At 36.3% G+C, this 24,431-nt stretch overlaps 1 protein-coding gene across 1 annotated transcript; it reads right to left on the reverse strand.

The window, feature by feature from the left end:
- Nucleotides 1-6,344: 6,344 nt before the first annotated feature.
- On the reverse strand, nucleotides 6,345-7,523 carry LOC119190452. Its single transcript, XM_037442416.1, has one exon. The coding sequence runs from the start codon at nucleotides 7,521-7,523 to the stop codon at nucleotides 6,345-6,347; it is 1,179 nt and encodes a 392-aa protein (XP_037298313.1).
- Nucleotides 7,524-24,431: the final 16,908 nt, after the last annotated feature.

Genomic DNA, 24,431 nt, shown 5'->3' on the forward strand with positions numbered 1-24,431 from the left:
AGTTAAGAATTGTAAATATTTGTCAACGAATAAATTTTGTTTTATAAATGACGTGGTTGTTTAATTTATTATCGAAATAATTTAATTTATTTATGTTATTTTCCTGAATAAATTATAAAATAAAATTCTCTAATCAGTTATGACATCTAAATGAAGTTCACAAAGAATAGTTAGTAAATGAACTAAATATTCATAGAGATTATACGGTCTGCTAACTTTATCTTATTATTAATATTTTTGCTAATAAATAACTTAGTATTTTTTTGTGATTAATTAATAATATAATAATAATAACTCTAAGTTTTCTAAAAAAAAATGTCTGTATTCTTTGTGAATTTATCGTTCGCTTTAACGGTGAAGGAAAACATGGAGAGGAAACCTGCACATCTGAGAAGTTCTCTATAGGAATTTCGAAGGTGTGTAAAGTCTACCAATCCGCACTAGGCCAGCGTGGTGGACTAAGGCCTAATCCCTCTCAGTAGTAGAGGAGGCCCGTGCTCAGCAGTGGGCAAGTATATAATACAGGGCTGATATTATTATTATTATGTATATTTGAATACAAAAACTTTAAAAGGTTTGAGAACAATTTAGTTGCTTCCCTATAAGCATGAAATATAAATTTCTCCTGGTAAACTATAAAACCAAGTAAACAATTAACAACTAAACTAAATCTATCATAAAAAAAACTTAAAAGAATGTAAAAAACAAAGCAATTAAAATTCAACTCAGTTAGTGCAAGCACTAGAATCTAAAATAAAAAAAACAGGTGTTGAAACTCTAAGAAATCCAATGAGCAATTTATTAAAGGGATACAAAAATTGCAAGATAAAAAAGACCTTTTCTTGAAACTTGGACTAAGAGCGGCGTCGAGAACTAACCCCTTCAGAACTGCCAACTCCATCTTCCTCATTACAGTGTAGAAATGCCGCGAAAAATACTTTCAACGTAAACTAGTAAATTTGAAATTAAATCGATTTATTAACTTAGCGGCGGTATACTACGTCTGAGAACTGTAAGGTTCTGGATTCTAATTTCATGTCAAATCATAGGCACTTTAAATTTTCTATAACAAAAAACTTTCCGGAGTGGGATCCACCTATCACATCATGAGATGGTTAATAGCGAAAGGCACGCTAATTGCACCTCTGGTTAACCTACAACAATAGTTCGTAGTATGTTTATAAAAAGCAGCTGTAGCCTAGTTGGCAGCGGAATGAACTGCCGAGACGAATTTCCGCAGGGCCCTTATTCTGTACGATAGTGTAAACGCGTAACGCGGCCGTGTCATGTTATCTTCGAGAAATGTGCGTGGAATGGTATTCTGTAAGCCAAATTTCTATAGTCCTAAACATGATGCGTTGTGTTACGTGCTTGTTACACACTGTTAAAATAACGTGCGAGATAGAGAATAAGGTGCCAGGTTTAAAACCAAGGGCTCTTTGTAAGAATTTTGAGGGTGTGTGGAGTCTGCCATTCTACGATAAGCTAGTGTGGTAGATTAAGGCCTTATCCCTCTCAGTAGTAGACGTGACCCGTGCCCAGCAGTGGGACATTATATAATTTTATATTAAATTAGATTTAAGTAATTAAAATGCCAACATATGCACTAACCATTATGAAGCTAAAAATTGTATGTGTGTTTTGACTAAAATTTACTAAAAGAATTGTAAAACCCATGCATTTCACTACAATGGTTTTCGTTTTACCGTACGCGGCTAATCCAATTAGTGGGCGTTTTATGCACTCTAAACAATTCGTATGTTTTCCAAGTTCAACATTTTTTATAAATGAATTATTCGCATGCACGGTTTGGGTGTACTGGGAGAATATTTAAATTTTACTCGATCAGCTTAATATAAAGCATTGTTTATTACGTGTTACCTTCTATCGATTGGCTTGTTGCAATTGTTCGCGGTTATGATAAGCCGACATAATTCTTGAAAGTGTCATATAACGCTACATTTTCTGTGCTCTATGAATTTTCAATTAATATTCTTAGCAGCTTTATAAGCTGCCCAAGGTATTAAAAGATTTGAATATATCAAAAAATAGTTAGGAAGTATTTTACTGGATAAGATGTATTATAATTTAACGGAGTTTTTAATGAAAGGGAATTGATAATAACTGTGTAGCAGCCCAAAGTGATATTTATACTTTTCTTTTGTAATCTTAGTTGATGAACTGTGATTGACATAATATGTTTTAAATTTTTTTTTCTTATATAATACTTAGAATTTGACAATGATATTTTTTATAGTGCATGCTTGTAACATAAATGCTTTGAAAATTTCTTATGTTATACTCTTGAAGAAATTATAATTTTGCATACCAACTTTTGGTTAAATATAGTTGCTCTGAATAATATCATGTTTTGTCATCGTTATTTATCCATATTTGCAGAATAAATATATCTTTATCTTTAGGGTAAAATATGCCTGTCCTGTCTTCTAGGACGAGTACTATTTAACTTAAAATGAAATAACCATGATGTGTGTAAAACTATAAAAATATTTTTACTCTTATTTGAAGTTAATAATAGTAAAAAATATTATGTAAGAAAATACTAATTTTGTGCGTATTCAAGTTGAATATTATTTCAAAAAAATAAAATCGTTGAGCCACTCACAATATCACGGATCAGCATTACTACGGCGTTTAGTCTGTACTAATACACATGTGTTGGCACGATTATAATACTAGGTTTTATGTGAAAAAAGTATTTAAATTGAATAATAGATTAAACGATGCTCATTTGGAAAAATAACTGTTAATATTGCAACTGATGGTGACTCAATGATTCTACATATTTTTACATAGACAACAGATTGCATTTTTACAGAGATACATTCATAAAAAACGTGTTATAAATCTGGCTTCTATATATTAATATATATATATATATATATATATATATATATATATATATATATATATATATATATATATATATATATATATATATATATATATTTACAGTCCTTCAAAATAAACACACATATTTTTCAGTGCAGCGCAAAATAATTTATCACACGCGAAAAGTGAGTAAAATTCCGTAGTTTTGTTTTGATTGGAGACTGGACTGTATCATAAAAAATAATTAATTATTAGTTTTTTAATTAAAGGCATCATACGATTTGCGCGTACAAAAAGAGGTCCCCGATTGCAATCAATTCGTATGCCATGTTACGGCTTTCTGTTTAAAAGTGATCACTTAAAAAACTCCTCAGGGAAGATGCACAAAATGCCCCATATTGATTTCTATTTCACTTAAATTAAGTTCTAATATCGCTTACATGTCTAATATATACACCAATCCATAATTTAACCTGACGTGCAATAACCGCCGGAAATGAATATAAAATGCAAATGCATATAATCCGGTGTATCGTGATGATACATAGGGACATAGACGTATATTCGCGTGACGATGGAAATGCATGCAAGTACTCACATCTGCCACTGCCACACGACGTCAGGAACCCGCCTTGGTTATGTTGCTGCACTCCGTCACGTTTGTCAGGACACCACACACAGTTAGTACACACAATGTAAGGATTATGGGTCCTGGGACATCTATACTTTCACAGTTATAGCATTAATTATGAAGCGCGCCGGGGAACATGCCGCCATCGATGCACCAAACTTTCGTTACTGGCGTCATCCGCTGGATGGCGCGGGCGTGTGGCCTCCCGTTGGCCAGCGGTATTGGTCGATTTAGTTGGCGGCAAATGCGTGCGAATTTGAATACGTTTCGCTCTCACACACATACCACCATCACGCGAATTATTATAGAATTAGTTTATTATTATAAACAACGGTTACGAAACATTCCGCCCACCAAAATACATTATGTATTTTCCAAAATTTAAGAAAAAGTTAACCTAACTTAAAAGGCATATGATCTTAAAATTATGATTACGAACTTAAAATTATGAACTATAGGTTTAAGTTAAGTTACGTTATTCGTTTTGATTCGGCAACGGACAGAGTTTGACTAAAGGCCTCGTGAAACGAGAGCCTTCAGCAGTACGTATCGTGGCAATGCGGACTATGCCATCAGGACTCGGATGTAACTCTTCAACCCGAGTTAACGGCCAATGTAACGGAAGCGAATTATCGGCTTTAACAATAACTACTGATCCTACGCTCAACGGTTTTGAATGCTTAGTCCACTTCGCCCGCTGAGTCAGAGAATGAAGATATTCATGTTTCCAACGGTTCCAGAAATCCTGCTGAAAACGTTGAATCAGTTGCCATCGGCCCAAACGATTTATGTTCAAAGAAGTTACATCTTCATCAGGGACAGATGTTAACGGCTCAAGAGTAAGAAAATGCCCTGGTGTTAGAACAGCAAAATCATTAGGATCTGAACTCAGAGGACAAAGAGGTCGCGAATTTAACATCGATTCGATTTGTACAAAGAGTGTTGTTAACTCTTCAAATGTTAAACATTGATCGCCAACGATACGATATAAATGCGATTTTACGGATTTTATCTGTATTTCCCACACTCCACCAAAGTGGGGACTTGAGGGCGGATTGAAACGAAATTCGATTTGATTAGCATGAGCAGCACTTCGCATATATTCAGTTAATTGTGCATTAGCACCAACGTAATTTGTCCCGCAATCAGAATGAATTATGCTGACCCGTCCGCGTCGCCCGGAAAACCGACGCAGAGCAGCGAGGAAAGCATCCGAAGAAAGATCTGAGGCTGCCTCAAGATGAACTGCGCGAGTTGCGAGACAAACAAATAAACATAAGTAAGCTTTAGTGATTTTCGCACCTCGATGTTTACCGGTTTTAATACGAAAAGGGCCGCCGTAGTCGGTCCCTACAACAGAAAACGGTTTCACCTGATTTACACGAACTGCAGGCAAATCACTCATGAAAGGTTCCAGTGGGGATGGGTGCGTTTTATAACACGACACACATTTGGATAGGCAATGCCGAATGGCACGTTTAGGAGACAATACCCAAAACTGTTGCGAAAGAAGATACTGCGTGGTATTTACGCCCGCGTGACAATTTTCACGATGAACGGCTTCTATAACAAGGTAAGTTAACCTGGATTTACGAGGGAGTAAAGTGGTGTTTATGCTGGAATTCGAGGCCGGATCTTGCAAGGCGACCGCCCACCCTGAGAATTCCCTGCGCATCGAGAAAGGGGTTCAACTTACGCATCTGTTTCGTTAATAATTGTCCTTCCCGCAACTGGCGTATTTCGTTTTCGAAAAAGGATTGTTGATTGTGCTTTACGACGATCAACAAAGCGGCATGAAGCTCAACACGATCGAGAAAAGGATTTGAGCAACGAATATTTTTATCTCGTAAAAATCTAATGAATCTTAACCACCAACAAATGATACGCTGTATTTTTCGAATCGAAGAATAACGAATGAGAAGAGTGTCGATAAAAGAATTCTTCGCATCGTCGGAGGTAAAGAACGTTTTTAAAGCTTTTTCCTCAAAATGAAGGAGGTCCTCGTTAGGATTAATTTCAAGTTGTGGCCATTGCTCAGAAGGGAAGCGAAGCCAGGCGGGACCCGCCCACCATAAGCTATTGTTGACGAGATCGGATGGCAGCTAACCACGAGAAGCTACATCTGCCGGATTATTTTCGGAATCCACATGGCACCAGTGAACGTCTGGAATGACTTCGTGAATGTGACTAACGCGATTCGCAACGAAAGTTTTCCAGCGCGAGGAGTGAGAGCGAAGCCACGCTAGTACAACGGTAGAATCAGACCAGGCGAAAACACCAGTAAATGTTAACCGGGATGAGAAAACATCCATGGCAAATTTCAGCAGGTCGGCAAGAAGAACTGCAGCGCAAAGCTCCAACCTAGGAAGGGAAGTGGATTTTGTAGGTGCGACTCGCGCTTTTGAACAAACAAAGAAGGTCTGAATGTTACCCTCAGCGTTCACGGTTCGTAAATAAATCACACCACCATAACCTGTTTCCGAACTGTCTGAAAAGCCATGTAACTCCCAAGAAATACAATCCTGTCCAGCAAACAAACGGGGAATCTGTAACGATTCTAACAATGGTAATTGTTCAAGATATCGAGACCAAAACTGGACTATATTATCGGGAGGGTCTTCATCCCAACCTATCTCAAGGATCCAAAGGCGCTGAACCAACACCTTTGCCACCAAAATTAATGGCGACAGGAAGCCAAGTGGATCGTATATACGTGCAAGCTCGCTAAGAATGTTACGCTTCGAACATTTCTTATGCTGAGGAGTTACTGAAAAAAGGAACGAATCATTACAAGGATCCCACTTAAGACCTAATACCTTGAGAGTAGGGTTGTCGTCAACATCCATGGATACAGGATCGGTTAAGCAATATTCTCGTGGTAAATCAGAGAGTAACTGAGGTACATTACTAGCCCATTTTCTGAGTTCGAAATGTCCCTTTTCAAAAGTTCGATTATTTGAGTTTTCGCATTTTGAGCCATACGAACGTTACTAAAACCAGTTATTATGTCATCGACATAAACATCGGATCCCAAAACTTGACTCGTAAGTGGAAAGTCACCACCCTCATCATGAATCAGCTGTTTGACAGTACGGCATGCGAGAAAAGGTGCGGAAGACACGCCGTAGGTCACGGTATTAAGACGATATTCCTGCACGGGTTGGTCCACATTAGATCGCCAGAAGATGCGCTGATAATCACGATCAGACGCTCGAATGAGAATTTGTCGGTACATTTGTTTCATGTCTGCGGTGAAAACAACAGCATGAACGCGGAATTTTAGAAGAATTTCAACAATATTCATTTGCAATTTAGGACCTACGAGCAACACATCATTTAACGATAGTCCTCTCGCATCTTTAGCGGAGGCGTTGAATACAACACGAAGAGGAGTAGTGCTGCTCTCCGTACGGAGTACAAAATGATGAGGAATGAAGTATTTTCCGATACTCAATTCTTCAGTCGGTACAAGGCTCATGTGACCCTGATCGAGATATTCCTTCATGAAGTCACAGTATTTTTCATACAACTCCATGTTCTTGAGGAGGCGTTTCTCAATTGAATGAAAGCACCTCAAAGCTGTATCACGAGATCCGGGAAAGGTAGTCTCGTGCTCTTCGTTTCTGAAAGGCAAAGATACAATGTATCGACCAGCAGGATCTCTTACCTGAAGGTCTTTGAAGATTTGCTCGCATCTCTCGTCTTCGACGGTGAGAGGTTTCGAAGGAAACACGTTAAATTCCTCCAGCTGCCATAATTTCTTCAACTCATCATGAAGTTGTGGCACCTCATGAACGAAGAACGAGTATGCTTCAGGCTCTACGTATCCGACATTCCCGACCAGCAGCCAACCGAATACGGAATTAAGAGCTGACGGTTGATTGGAGTCACCTTTAATTGATCCCGGCAACAGAAGCGAAGCAAAGCACTCCGCACCTATAAGAAGATCGACTGGACCAGGTTTGTGACAATTTGGGTCTGCTAACTGCAACGCTTTAATATGATGCCACGAAGATTTATCAAGTCGAATTGATGGCATCTTACCACAGATACTTGGCAAAGTCAAGGCTTTGATGGTAAAGAGAGCTTTATCGCTTCGCCCAATATCAAGATGTACTATACCTGACACTGGAGCTAATGAATCACCCAATCCACTAACCTTATTCGACGTCGAATTACTGATGAGACCCAATCGATGAACGACATCCTCGGTGATAAAGTGACTTTGACTACCAGAATCAATCAAGGCTCGAAACGATTGAAAATGTCCCGATGAATCGCGAATTTGGACAACAGCTGTGGATAATAAAACAAAAGAATGTTCACGCATGCTAGTCAACACGCGAACCTGATTATTCGGTGTTTCACCATCTGGAACCACATTTGAAGGAGTGGACGATGCTTCCTCATGTAGAAGTGAATGATGCCGTTTATGACATTTATAACACCTAAACAAAGATTTACAATCCTTGACGCTGTGAGACGGTTTTAAACAATTGAAGCACCAACGATGAGTGCGCGCATGGTTACTGCGTTCCGCGACTGAAAGTTGTACGAATTTATTACATTTGTTTATCGAATGATCACCCGAACAAAATGAACACTTTACGGATATCGCTACAGGTGAATGAGAAGAAGATGAACTGAGTTTCTTGTTGGATACGGAATTATCTGTGTTATTTGCAAGAAATACTGTGGTTTTCTTCTGAAACTTCGAATTACTCGACGATACGCTTTTAAGTGGCTTAGCTTTGTCTGAAGGTTTCCCTACATCAGGACTAACCTGGCTACTTGAAGAAAAATGGTTATCGCGAATTAAAGCATCAGCTCGATTAAACAAAAAGGTTTTCAGCGCTTGATACTGCGGCAATTCAGTAGCCTCTTGCTTTTGTTCAAAAGAACGTCGAGTCTGGGTATCTAATTTCGATAATACTAAATAACACAGAACGAAGTCCCACTCATGAGTAGGAAGGTCAAGACCGGATAATACGTTTAAATTTTCATTTATTAAATCCAAATTACGCCGAAATTCGACAGGTGACAGAGATTTCAAATTAATATTTAATATCTCTTTCCAACACGTAAAAGCTAATTCTCGCTTATCTCGAAACCTGGCGACCAGCGCCTCATATGCACTGCGATAGTATTTACCTTGAATGGGATAAGATCGAATAACACCTAATGCATCCCCACTGAGACATGTTTCGAGATATTGCATACGTTTCGTGTCTGATAGCGATTCATTGTTATGAATCAACGAATTAAACAAATCAAAGAATTTTGGCCACTCTTTTATTTCCCCCCGGAAAACGATGGTAAGTTAATTTTAGGTAACTTAACGTCTGCTGCGGATGAACAATTCGCCTTCTTATCGCACGGTTTACAATTAGATTCGGGAAATAATTTTCGATGGATTGCCAAAATCTCAAAATGAATATTATCGAACTCGTCACGTACTTCATCCTCGTGTTCGGAATCATCATCATCGATAACACATAAAATGTCCGAATGAGCACTTTCAAAACTTTCAATTAATTTCGGTAACGCGGAAATTTGAATACTAAACAAATCTAAAGATGACTCATCATCCTTTGCTAATTTAGCAACTTCGAGAAGTTTCTTTAAACGATTTAAGGGCAGAGTGCGCTTGCGGCGAAGCACAGGCAACTCCTGAATATGTGGGTGAACTAAACTTGCCGACTTAGTAACACGCCCTTTAGGTTTACAAACGCGTACCGTACGATACGACATCTTAAACGATTTTTAAATCGACTAAACGAAATGTTAAACTTAAAAAAGTTTATACTCACAGCCTACCCCGTTACAGATGGAAGCGTTATACGCGATAAATATGCCTAAACAACACCGGATAATACAACGCTGAACGCACGAGTCTGAATAGTAGGCACAGCGAATGAGTGAACGAATGAACGTATAAGTAGGTATGTAATACCTAATGATTACGCAATGAAATGAAAATTAAATATATAATACAATAATTATATATCTACGAAAAGTTGTCACAACTCAACTTGTTTGTCGCGAGAAATAGTACTATACGAATTAGTTAAAACGATTGAAGTAAATAGCACTAACGTATTTATTACGACAACAGTAGGAGTGACCGAAAGGCTTACGTATGTATGTATACACGACAGTAACGAAAGTATATAAATGTACTTTGCCGCTTATTTTGACTCAGGTAGATACCTAACTGTGTATGTTTTAATAAATAGACGTCGCTAGAATTAATACGGATGAACGACACCTTTGTATTAAACCCGATACCGAATTGAATCTGCGTACAAGCCGGTCTGTATGTGCTAATAATTATTATGAATGGGTGAAAATGTGAGAGGATCGAAACGCGACGAAACACCAACGAATTTAAAAATGAATAGATGTATCGACGGTAACGAGACGAGAAAATCACAATTAACACTAACTTATATAATTATAACACATCGGCTTATGGTACGAGAACGCTTTTGAGTATTATGTATTTACTATTTAAATACATAAGCGGCAAATATACGTCGGCGCAACTTAAACTGCAAAATGGCGGATATTATTCGAAATACGATTTAATTGTTTGCATCGGGAAAAGTAATATACAATGATTAACTGTAACAACGAAATAGCCACTCACACAAATAATAATTATTATTATTAGAATAAACTACGTGTATCGTTGGCGATTTACAACAAATAGGCACTACGAAGTATGCGCGCCGCTATAAGTACCTAATGTTAGCGCGTAACAAATAATAATTTGTTACCTAAACCGCATGAAAATGAATGTTATTATAGAAACTCAATTGTAAACACAACGAAATTTAAGGTTTTAAGTATGCAAACAATCATATGCCTTTACTGGAAAGTTAGATTAAACTATGTATTGAAGCGAGTAATGGCGGGTTATCGTAATGTTTCGGCTATTGAGACAAATTTATCGAAATAACTCAAACTAAATGATTGAAATAGCTGACCAATTATGATCGCTATTCCCGGTTTCGGCACCAAAATATGTATCGTGATGATACATAGGGACATAGACGTATATTCGCGTGACGATGGAAATGCATGCAAGTACTCACATCTGCCACTGCCACACGACGTCAGGAACCCGCCTTGGTTATGTTGCTGCACTCCGTCACGTTTGTCAGGACACCACACACAGTTAGTACACACAATGTAAGGATTATGGGTCCTGGGACATCTATACTTTCACAGTTATAGCATTAGATTATGAAGCGCGCCGGGGAACATGCCGCCATCGATGCACCAAACTTTCGTTACTGGCGTCATCCGCTGGATGGCGCGGGCGTGTGGCCTCCCGTTGGCCAGCGGTATTGGTCGATTTAGTTGGCGGCAAATGCGTGCGAATTTGAATACGTTTCGCTCTCACACACATACCACCATCACGCGAATTATTATAGAATTAGTTTATTATTATAAACAACGGTTACGAAACATCCGGCCTTACGTTATCATTATAAATCTATGTTAACAATTTACGAATACAAAGCAATACGGTCCTAACGTTAAACTGATTTGTTAGTTAAACTAGGTTTTAGGCTAGTTAGTGGTGACCTTAACCAGAAATGAACACAATACAGTATCAAGTACAAATAAACAGCATTTCTCGCAATCTTGTTTTAATAACTTGCTATTGTCTGTTGTGAAAGCATTACTATGTTTTGATGTAAATGACATTGTAGTCACTCTAATTACTGAGCATTACGGAACATTTAATGTCTAGGTACTATGAACTTATTGCAATGCTATACACAGCGTTGTAATTAAAAGTTGTGTTCAGTAAAGTAATTTTCTGCTTGGTTTTGCTACTGTTTATTGCGTGCAAGGATAATGCATAAAAGTGAATATATGGATATTATTGCTTTTAATGACGAGACGAGCTTGCAGTTCGCCTGATGGTAAACGATACAGCTTCCCACAAACAGTAGAAACACCATGCAACACCTTGAATTAAGTATTGTGTAGTATTCCACTGCGCTCGCCATCCTGAGATGTGAGTTAAGTCTTATTATGTGAAATAGTTACACTGAATACAATGTCGTTCAAAGCGGAACATAAAAGTGACTATGTTCTGCTGCGTGGCTGCAGAAATAGATATTACGGTGGCAAGACGGAGTCTCACAAATGAGAGAACCACCATCAGTAAATAGCCATAGAAAAGACAGTCTTTTGAATTCACTTAAAGACCAGTAGTAAAGAACCAGTGGCACGTGACATAATAATTCAGCCACGCTAATACGCCAATAATAGTTAAGAGCGTAAGTCACCAAATAATCCTTTGCTGAAACCTAAAATCCGTCGCTACAAGCGGCACTTAAACAGCTAAAGCCGACCCTAAATTGTCATCAAGGTGTCCCTTACAACCTTTTTTTGTAAGTATTGACAAGTTACACAATAACAGTCTTATTTACAAACTTGTTTTAGCGTTATGAGGTGCTCAAAATTGCTTAAATAGCTGTCAAAATATCACCGGTTTCCTAGTTGAAACCTTATTAAGAGGCAAGATGGCGCGTTTTGACTTACAGCTGATCGAGTAAATTTGTGTTTTAACTAAACATAGCTTTGCGACATTTTTATAAGTAAGACTGAAAATGTATGCCTGCAATGAATGCTTTAATTTATAAGCAGGTAAAGTACGAAAACTCTTCACGGGTTCAACTACAGTATATTTTTAAACTATTTTAATATGTTAGTCAAGGCCAAAATAAATATTGCCTTCTCCTTCTCTCTCCTCAAACTGTTATAATATATTTAATTTGGAGCCTTATTCTCTATGCCACTGGTTATTTTCAAAGCGCGTGACACAACGCGTCGCGTTTAAGGCAATAGAAATTGGAATACAAAATACTATTCCACGCTGATTTCACGTAGGTAACGTAACACGGCCGTGTTTCGCGTTTACATTGTCATAGAGAATAAGGCCTCAGTTCCATTTTTAAACATAATTATAACGTGTTTGCTAAGTAAGCCAGTCTGAGGATTTATTAAAACTTTCTCCGTGAAAGTCTGCAAAGACGAAGTTTTTAAATACCGCGCCGGTACACGACTTAGTTTACCTCAGCAAGTCTGGACTGAATTAATCATATTCAGTGCCTGGACAGTTATGTACAGACATTTACTACATCCTCCTCTTTCCTGGCACGATATTGGATCTAACAGTGCTATGACACATCTGATAAAACCTTTTCAAATCTAGAAAAGTTTCATGTCTTGACAATCGTCGGAATTAAATACATCACAAACACCAATTGTAAATACTCGTAACGAAGCTCGCTAAGCCAATGGCAAATTTTGCATTATCAATATCACATTCTGAATGAAATAAAAAATAGTACTACTATAAACACACTTTTATAGTAGATCAAATAAGCCAACGTGACTGCAAACTCAACAACGCTCCTACAATCAATCTGCGACAGTTTGTGTGTGTTGTGTGTGTGAAACTTTGTGAGGTTGTATGCGTGTATGTTTGTTTCTCTTTCACGAAAGAACTACTAAACGGATATAGATGAAACTTTACAGTAATATTGGTTATACATTAGAATAACACATAGGCTATAATTTATAATGGTTCTGTGTAATCCTACTAATATTATGAATTCGAAAGTGTGTAAGGATGGATGTATGTATGTATATATGTTTGTTCCTCTTTTACGAAAAAACTACACAACAAACATTGGTTATACATCAAAATAACGTATAGGCTACAATTACAATACATATCAAGTAAGTCAGGAAAAAAAATATCGCGGAAAACTCCTTCACGCGGGCGAAGCCGCGAGCAAAAGATAGTAACGTAATAATGCTTTATTATAGGTGTCTGAATGGAGATTACCATCGGGTGACTTACCAACTCGTTTATAATGCTATAAATACCGTTATCAAGTACGCCCATCATGTGGCCCAAAATAAAACTAATTACAAAGATTAATTCAAAGGTTCACGAGGCCATCAACTTAGATTAGCTAACTTTGATTTGTTTCGTTAATTACTCGAAAAGTAGCGGACGTGATTTAATTTTAATGACCTTTTAAACTAGGTTTTATCACTTGTTTATTTTTTTAAGTCCATTATTGGAAGCGCGGACAGATTCGGCCAAATTAATTAATACATAACACAATACACATAAATATATATGTATTCGATTATAAACTCTTTGCGGTGGGGGATCAAAGGAACTGTCAATACTATTGGAAAAAACGATTGCGGAATCGGAATAAAAAGGGGTCCCGGAAGCAAATGTTTTAAAGGAACAAGAAATTGGGGTGAGTTTTATAAATTTATATATTAGTATGTATGTTTAAACACCACACAGGACAGAGAAGTCCGCACGTTGGCCGAAACCAAATTTTTTTTTATGTATTAACACAATGACGTTTTACAAATAGACACGTCATACACTAACAAAATGGCACATAAAAACGGCGCACTATTTGCTATAGTCACGTACCTGTACATATAATAACAAATTAGCTCAAGAAGGAATAAAAAGATGCAGCAAACGTTAGAAAAGGATATATATGCATCGACAGTGACGTAACAACGTTAGTGCCGCACGCTCATTGGCTGTTAAGTCTGGCAATTACCTTACTTTCGTCTTGCAAGTATTGAGCTCGGACAACGTATCTTTACATAAAATCACTGGTGTTCCATCATAAACTATATTATGCAATAGTGAAAAAAAATGGGAATGAATGTTTGTAAAAACCGCTAGGCTACATACACAGGGTCGTTTTGACATTGCGTTACTAATAAAAGCACGTTTTTATCTTAATAATAACAATTTACATACCTGGGACATGAGATGTTAAATCTTATCAGGTCCAGTAGTTACACTGGCTACAATGTTCTTCAAAGTGGAAGACGACAGTGACTACACACGTCGACTAATGTCATACATAATTTTGAAATTTTATTAAATAATCAGAATGAAAGCAATAAGATTATCGCTAGGACATAACATTCCCATATATTTATGTTTAATTTTTTATTTTATTCAAATGGAACAGAAAACAGTTACACATTAAAAAAGTAAAGGATAATATTACACATGTACTGCATTAATAAACATGTAGCCAACAACACTGTTCACAGTTTAACAGAAAACTTTACAAAGAAGCAACAAACGTCTATAGGTCATAAGTATGAAAAAATCTCAGGCCTGCGATATTCAGTTTAGAAATACATTAGTAAAAAGTATCTTATCGTAAAGTCTTTTATCGTACGATTGTAGGAAATCATCTTTGATACAATGCCTGGTCATAAATATGCCTTCTTCGACAAAGACATTATGGTTATTTCCATCGAATCAAAGCTCAAAGGAAATTCATTTTATTTCACGATCGGAGCAGCCCAACAAGTTAAGTCTTAGTGCAGTGGCGGGACCTCGCATAAACGTCATCTTAGCTGTTATTTATTGCCTCATTACAGCTGTAACTTGTAAAGAAATTCCATGAAGGCAATTAGTTTATCTTCAGTCCAATTAAAAACATAATCGATATCGTCTGCAAGGAAAAATTCATTTATAGAATATATATGATATTCGATAGATACCTACTTTTATTGTATTCCTCATAGAAAAGATCGGGCCGCCTCTTTCCATTCATAAAATTCATATTAGTTTTAGCTAAATTTTGTAAATCTTTATCAACAAAGACCTTTGTTTGTAACAAACTCTGAAATTATTTGGCTAATATTATTCAAATTATACATTTCCTGAATCTAGCTTTAATTAACGTTCCGTAAATCTATAGAGACTTAACAATATGATTTATAAAGACATAAAACGATCCCCTTGGCTTTAGTACGAAATAAAAAAGGAAAATGAAAAAGCCGAGATAAATGTGCTCCACTTTTAGCGGTTTAAACAAAAAATATACTTGAAATAGTACATTTTTGTACCGCACATGGATTTAAATGATTTTTATGTTTTTTTACGTCAGGTCTGAAATATTGGTAGATGCCTTTGTATGTCCCACCTCGAGCTCAATTCACTAAGTGAACTAGTGTTGTTATAAATTGATATTATTTATGTGAAATTCTGAATGTTATGGCTTCATTGCTATGTATTAAACTGATTTTAATACAGTTTTCTACCGAATAAACTTCAACTCCCAGGAAAGATTAGTATAAATAACATCGATGGCCTAGTTGTTACACATTTGTCTTTTTTAAATTTTGTATGTATTCTTTAGGAATTGTCGTTTACTTTAACGGTTAAAACAAACACCATGTGGAAACCTGCATACCTGAGAAGTTCTCAATAAGAGTTTTAAAGGTGTGTGAAGTCTACCAATCGGCACTAGGCCAGCGTGGTGGATTAAGGCCTATTCCCTCTTAGAAGCAGAGGAGGTTCGTGCCCAGAAGTGGGACAGTATATAATACAGAGCTGATATTCTTATATATAAATATATTCATTTATTTTTGTCAAGTATTTTGAGGCCTATCCCTAAAAATATTTGTGTTATTGACCATTACATCGATGTAGTTTTCGAATCCACTTTACAAAAATTGTTGTTGGTAAATAGAGAATATTTAAGAAGGTAATCCAACCGTCATATTAATTAAAAGTGGTAATTTTGGACAGGTTTGGACAGGTTAATAATAATAATCTATATTATTAAATAAAGCTGTAGTGTGTTTATTTATTTGCGCTAATTTTAAGTATATTGGGAATTGAAAATTCTTTTAGTGTTGGATAACAAAATTTATCGAGAAATTTTATAGACGACTAGCTTTTGCTCGCGGCTTCGCCCGCGTGAAGGTGTTTTCCAGGATAAAATTCCACTGTTTGATAAAAGTCTTGCTACATATTTTCCCGGTACTTATAGGTTCAAACTAATTTTATCCCCAATCTATAATTTCAGTTCAATCAGTCGAAAATCTAAGAACATTTATACAAACTTTCATCCCCTATTTTATCCCCTTAAGGGTAGAATTTATCAAAATCCTTTCTTAGGGGATGCCTACGTCATAGTAGCTTTATGCATGTAAAGTCTTAGCCCGATCCGTCCAATGGTTTGGGCTGTTCCTTGATATATCACTGTCAGTCACCTTTGAGTTATATATTATATTAACAACTGAAGTTAGCTAAAATTGAGTTTCTCGAAGCCGACCACTATTTATGTACTATGTATTTTGAGACTATGCAATTTTGTCGCGTTCGCGATTCACTTTCACTTTTGTTGAGTTTCAGAACGTGATATTAGATCCTCCAACGCGCACGCGAATTTGAACTTTATGCAGCGGTAATAAATTACAAATTGACTCTCCATTTTATTTAGAAAACGTTTGTATGGGAAATAGAAAAATGCTGTTTTGAGGATTTTCCCGGCAATTATTCGAATTTTTCTCACCTTTTAAACCTTCCCTAGACCTCCACGAATAATTCAAGACCAAGATAAGATAAATCCGTTCAGCCGTTCTCGAGTTTTAGCGAGACTAACGAACAGCAATTCATTTTTATATATATAGATATAACATCAAATCATAACCAATGGGAGTGGAGTAGTAATGAAAAATGTTGCAAAACCGAGTAAGTTTTATTTCTTTTGAAAGCTTCCGTTGCGTACGCTGCGTATACAGTTAAAGTTACCAAACAATCATGTATGACGGAATTGTTCATATTAAAAGTTATAAAATATATAATAAAATAATGTCCCCGGCGCATCTGTCTGCCTGTCTGTACGTGATAAATTTACAAAGTACCCAATGGATTTCGATGACATTTAGTATGAAGATAATTTGAGACCCTGTATAGAGATAGGCTTCTTGCTATCCCGGTAAAATATATAGCGGTACTTTATGCCGTAAAAACATTCCACGTAGTCAAATCCGGAAGCAAATTATTAACAATACAATATAATCTATATATTATATAAAAATTAATCCCTATTTCCCTTGGTCACGCCATCACCCTAGAACGGCTGGACCGATTTCACTATTTTATTTTTTTGTTATGTTTGTTATTGTCACGAGAAGGTTCTTATGAGAGCAAAAATACAAAAAAATTTGCGCGGGAAATTAGACAATTTAAGAAAACTTAACGAAAATATTAATTTTATATAACTATCAATTGTTGAAATAACTGTCAGCTATTGACAAAATGCGCGCTGCAAATTCATAGTTAATATGGGACAACGTATGTCGGGTCAGCTAGTTTAATATTATAATTATACGTTATTAATTTCTTCCAACAAACAAATTGTGTCGACTGTCGAGGGGTGCTCATATCTCGTCACTTCACATTCCATTGGACCCCAGTCCACTTACCATCAGGTGCAGTGAGGTCACATTTTCATGACCGCCTAATAAAAATTAAGCCTTGTTTTCGGCATTTAAAATAACCTCAGTGTGTCCCGAGTATAACAATATGTTATGAATAATGTATGGAAATGTTATATGCAGCTGCCGGTATTCAAATATTGCGAATGTAATTCTAATGATTGTCTATATTTATTATTGTTTATTCCCTTACTTTATTTATCAATGGTCAATAGGGTACCGGACTCATTTTTGTTCTTTACTATTATCAAATATTTACATAATATAAATTATAACACAGAAGAAACTATTAAAATCCGGTAAAAAATCAAGTCTTTAAATTTCGGTGGAAGGGGTAATTAACAAGAAACAGAAAAGAGACGTAATACCCACATGTGACGTCATCGGGAATTACGACGCGTGCAAAAGAAAGAGATGAAGCGATATCCCCACATCGCGCCCACTTCTGCACATTATAATATTTTAAATATGAATAACTCGCTAATTTTTTAACCAATTTTTATGCAGTTTTCGCAGGAGTGCTTCTTTTTCGTATGATCAATCATTAAATATAGAATAATGTACGAAACCTAACATAGACCGGTCCCCTATTGCAGAGCATGCCATTTAACTTTCTAAAAAAAAACAATATGGTGATTTGCTACGTATTCTTTATTTAATGCATCGGATAAATATCATCTTTTGATGGTAAAAAATTTAGTTTTAAATTTAAATAAAATAATTATTGATCAGAATTTGTACTAGTTTTAGCCAACTAGTCATTAGACCACCGTGAAAGGTCTGACTTCACTCAATAGTAGAAATGAGCCGCGCCCGTATTGAAGGACAGTATTTTTTCTTATGTTGAAGAGACATGCGTCTTAACAATCTGCTTATGGTTAGTTTTGTTTTTATTTGTATGACTTGCAGCGCTACGTGGTGCGATGTATATTGTATTTTCCTGCGTATTCGCCTGCATGATAAGTTTTCGCGGGATAAAATTAGCTTATAGCACGCAGGAGGAATATAGCTCCACATTACTGCAAACAATCAAAATCTGTTTACTAGTTCCTGAGATTAAGCGTTCAGACAAACAAACTCTTCAGCTATATATATCGGTATAACTATTTGTTAAAATTTGCAGGAAGCATAAATATTTTGGACTTGCATCGTATCATTTTGTTACACCTTAATGAGTTTCTGAGTGTTTCTTTTCAGTAATACAAAAGTAAATTTGGCTAATAAAAGTACCAACACCCATTCCTATAAATTATTCATGGAAGATACTTCCTTTATCTGCAATCATGAACTAGAAATGTTATAAAAGCTGATGTAATTTTCCATAATAAAGTGTCCGATTGTAAATATTTAATTTAGGAGTTTTGTTTAGTTTAATTTGTTTCCTTATTATGATATAGTGTTAGTCCAGAGCTCAGTTTGCGTCAGTCTTTTCTTGGAATAAGAAGTTCCTTTTTGCCTTTTGCTGGTATACAAAATGTATCGAATAGAGAACTTTTTTCTTCAAAGTCTGTTAAAAAATAATTTACTATATTATACGTGAAACAATATTTTTCTACTTTTTACGAATATTACGCGACCAGAAGTGTGTAAAATTTGTTATTATTAAAGTTCATAATTCATATACAGGAAAGAATATTGCTATTATGAATTGCGCAGACGAATTTCGACCACTGGACCATCACTATTCAATTGTTATTCATAAAGGCTGGTTTGATGGATTGACACAGACAGAGGTATTAATAACTTTCATTTTGAATATAACATTCGCACGAAGATATAATAGCTAATATTCACAGCTTCGTCTGCGCAAACGTTTGTCCGCGGAATAAAAGTCTAATTGGGCATGTTCATTTATTTTAGAAAAAAGATATTCTGAAAGTTGAATGATGCAAATAGTCCAGCGAAAATAGGTTTTAGTTCTCTTATTTTTAAAGTATTTTTTCTTGGATCCTTGGTGTCGAGTAAACGTTAAAAATAAAGTTTTATTTTTTTAAGAATCTATGAACTGATTTTTAATCATTTTTGAATTTTGTCAGTGCTTTCTAATTCAAAATTTTACACAGTATTGTTATTACTTATGGTGGTTGTGCGCCATTTGAATATCTTGCTCGTCATATTTCAGTAGTAAAAATATCAAGGTTGGGTACAGAATTCAAAGATTCTCATTATCATATAATAAGTTTGTTCCATTTCGAATGACACGCACTAAGATTGAAAGAATATCGTGCCAACATTCTCGCTTTATTAAAATGTATGTCATATCGAATGTGACATGCGCTTGTCTATTGATAGTTACTTCGTCACGTATTATGTGTGAGATGGAATTGGCTAAGATTTATGAAGATTTTTTTGATATTGTTATGAATTTAAAAAGAGATGTGACTCACATCGCTGCGACACATTGATCACCTTATAGCTGGAAATAGATTGAGATATACCGGGGCAAAAAACGAATAGATTTTATCTAATAGATAAAAGTTAAGATCCAATTCTGAAAATTCTTACACTAATCAAAAGCCACAATCACTTGACTGATTTTTTGATACCTAAATATTAAAATCAAAGCTGACTCAATGTTAAACAATTAGGCACCTTTAATAATAATAATAATATCAGCCCCGCATTATAATATGTCCCACTGCTTAGCACGGGCCTCCTCTACTACTGAGAGAGTTTAGGCGTTAGTAGACCACACTAGCCTAGTACGGAGTGGCAGACTTCACATACCTACCCTTAAAAATTTTCTAATATTTTCCTTCACTGTTAAAGCAAGCGATAATTCACAAGAAATAGACACATAAGATAAGAGAAGTAAGAGATGCGTGACCTTGGGTTTTGAACCTGGAGACATTCCTCTCGGCAGTTCGTTCCACACCCAACAAAACTGTCGTCAGTTACCCTTACTCTAACTTGTTATCTGGTCAATATGCTGTTTCATTCACTCAAAACAAATTTAACTAACAATGAGAGAGACAAACAATAATGGAACAAGCCTCCGTGACTAGGCCAAAGTTACCCAAACTTATTAATCGAATAATCTGCCCATCCAGCCTTTAGATAATAAAACAAAATCACCGGGGAATAAAGTGAAAATTAACTTGTTCGAATAAGGTTCGTTACATTCCATAAAGTGTTATCAATAGCATCGCGCCAGATATGTAAACAAATTTCTAACTACTTTTCAAGTTATTCACGTATGACCTGTTCAATCTCCTTTAAATCACTAAAACGTAACTAAGCCTGTATGGTGCACTACGTATAAATTTGAATTCCAGAATTACACCCAAAACATCTACACAAAAGACTTATACTAAATACATATTATGTTGGTGGTGGGATATATTTTATATCCACCCGTATGGCGACCACCGTACACAAGGTGTAAAAACCCGCTATAGTGGCTTAAGTGTGTCGCGTTCCGAGATCAGACTGTGTATATCTGATTCTAACAGGCCGCCATAGTTGCGTTGACTGCCGAGGGGTAATCATCTCTCGTTAGTCGACATTTTATTGGAACCCACTCCTCTTACCATTGAATGCAGTGGGTTCACTTTACCGCGCACGTATAAAGAAATACATAACATACATACATACATACATACATACATACATACATACATACATACATACATACATACATAACATCACGCATTTATCCCCGAAGGGGTATGCAGAGGCGCAACTAGGGCACCCACTTTTCGCCAAGTATGTTCCGCCCCATGATGTGATAGGGGGCGAGCCTATCGCCATATCGGGCACAAATTCCAGACTCCGGGCTGATACTGAGCAGAAAAACCCAAATATTACTTTGCCCGACCCGGGATTCGAACCCAGGACCTCAGAGCGCTATTGTACCGGACATGCAATACAACTACGCCACCGATGCAGCAGTATAAAGAAATACATTAGAAATAAACATTCACTAGGTTGTACACATTTGAAATACCAATTCCTGTCCAATATAGGTAAGAACCCCTATCACGCTATGTGACGGATATAAGCTATCAGAAGTGTAAGTGCACTAGTTACATCTAACTCTTTGGCGCTCCCCCTAAAGCAATAGGGGACCGTCCTGTGTTTGATTTTGTACATTATTCTATATGTAATGGTTAATAATACGAAAAAGAAACCCTCTTGTGAAAATACATTAAAATTGGTTAAAAAATGAGCCAGTTATTCATATTTCAAATATTACTATGTGCCGAATTGGGCGTGAAGTGTGGATATCGCTTCATCCCTTTCATTCGCACGCGTCGTAATGGCCGATGACGTCACACGTGGGTATTGTGCCTCTTTTCTGTTCTTTTTAGTTACCCCTTCTACCGAAATTGAAAGACTTATAACTTGTTGATTTTTTACTGGATTTAAATAATTCTTTCTGTGTTATAATTTATATAACGTAAATATTTGATAATAATAAAGAACAAAAATGAGTCCGGTCCCCTATTCTTGTGCACTCGTTCTTCACACCAAATACGCGCCCATGCACGGGGGGAAGTTTGTCGTGACCCCAGTCACACAGTTAAGTGTGAATCACTCATGATTAAAATTCACATTGGTGCCTCTAAGGGTTTGCGAACGTTTCCCCTCCACCCATGCTAGTAAGTTGCCATCTCTCCCTCACTTTCCATTGGCCCCTCAAGTCGGTAAGCCAGGGGATTTCAGCGTACCATGCGCAGGTTCCCGCCGGTGTCACCTTCAAGGGCGATTACACACAACAAAACCCTTTGACGCCGAAGTATATGCTCATAATTAATTGTTTACATTTCTATCACAAAATTAATACACTAGTTTTCGCAATACTGAATGAACTAGAGAAAGGAATAATTATTTTCTCCCATTCCGAGAGCGGAACTCATTTAAGTGTCCGGTCACGTCGGGATGTAGCCGAAGTTTTTTCTTCTTCAGCAGAAATTAATTCGCGCAATCGAGACTTCATTTCGATTAAAATATGGTTGGTGTTATTTTAGGTCAATGAGCAATGAGTTTAAGAAGTGATCACTGCATACTAAACTACATTAATATATGTAGGTACATTAATTAAGCAATGTTTCGATCTGTAATTCTAAATATAATTACTAAAGAATAAAATATTTTTATCACAGATCACGCTATGTACGAATATAATTTTGCGCAAATAATATGCGAAGAAAGTATAAGGATGGAATCACAGATAAAATTTGCAATATTTTTATATAGACACGCGAAACTATATCTTCTCCACTTGGAAGTAAGTAGAGTGGAGTTTGGGCTGACAAGAGATGACTACCCCTTGCCAGTTGACACATTTATGTCGGCTTGATTAAAATATTTGAACTAGTGACGGAGAAGAATGCTATAGAGGTCTTTATAGTATCTCAAAGTTGTTTTTCCAGCAACTGGGACCGTACGATCGCCACGTTGTTTAGTTAAATAATACTACCAGTAACTACCATACGATTCCAACTCCTCTCTATCTTTCTACTTATTTCTTTCTATATATCTCTTAGTATATAGTTTATCTCTTTTTCAAGGATAGGCAGCGATGTAACATACCCAGATTTCTTTAGCTAAGTTGTCTCATGTTATAGGTGCAAGGCTCTGCCATTTACCTGACATACTAATTGACTCCTGGCTGATACGGAACAGAAAATCAAATATCAGTTTGTCCGAAAAGGAACGACCCGTATTAAAATAGCAGCTTTTTCCTGCAACAAATTTTGTTTGGAGGATTTTGAATCTTAAAACCTCAAACCGTTCAGCCAGGCCTGCATTCTCGTTTTCAAGTATAACTAGAAAAAGATTTTAACTATGTTTTACATTGCTCCAAACATCTTCCCCAAAATGTTTATCAGCTGTTATCAAGAACAGTTTCTCCTACCCTGGATTCGAAACACGTTATTCTGATACTATAACGGTAATTTAAATGAGAAAAGACAATAAAAGTAATTTACAATGAAGTATTCATATTGCCCTTTTGCCACTTCCCGACACCATCCCCGGAGTAATGTAGCCTTCAACAGGATTAGACCGGGAGACAGGTCGCGACTTACTTTTGGTAAGTCAATTTACGATTCGAAATTCGCATCTTCTCTCAGGGTTGCTATTCGCGGTTGCCAACTTTGAAAACAATTTGAAGTAGAAAATAATACATTTTGGTTTACAGACTTTATTTATTTGGGAAATTTATAGCGATCTTAATAAAAAATACAATGCTTCTTTTAATTACATTAGGTTAAATATGGCCAATTACAAATTTCCTCAAATTAATACAACGAAAAAAACATAAAACATAAATCTGTGGAAGTACATAAATTTTTAAATTATCACATATTAAATTCATAAGTACAGTGTGAAAGTGTGTTTGTGTATACGTGTAGATGCGTGTGTGTATGTGTGCAAGTGTAAGTGAAACCTCAGTTCTCGGACAGAACCATACTAACTTGTCTTTTGAATTGATTTTTTGATGTGTAGAACAAGTCGATGTCGGAGAACTTCTTATTATACGTACATGGTAGGCGTACCAGGGTGGAATTTTGTCTATAATTTGTACGACAATGTGGAACGTTGAGTAGACATGTGTCGAGTGCGACGTCGAGGCACTGCTATACCTATTTCATTTAATAGAGGTGGACAGTCTATGCGA

The sequence above is a fragment of the Manduca sexta genome, chromosome 24 (assembly GCF_014839805.1).
Source record: "Manduca sexta isolate Smith_Timp_Sample1 chromosome 24, JHU_Msex_v1.0, whole genome shotgun sequence".
NCBI lineage: Eukaryota > Metazoa > Arthropoda > Insecta > Lepidoptera > Sphingidae > Manduca > Manduca sexta.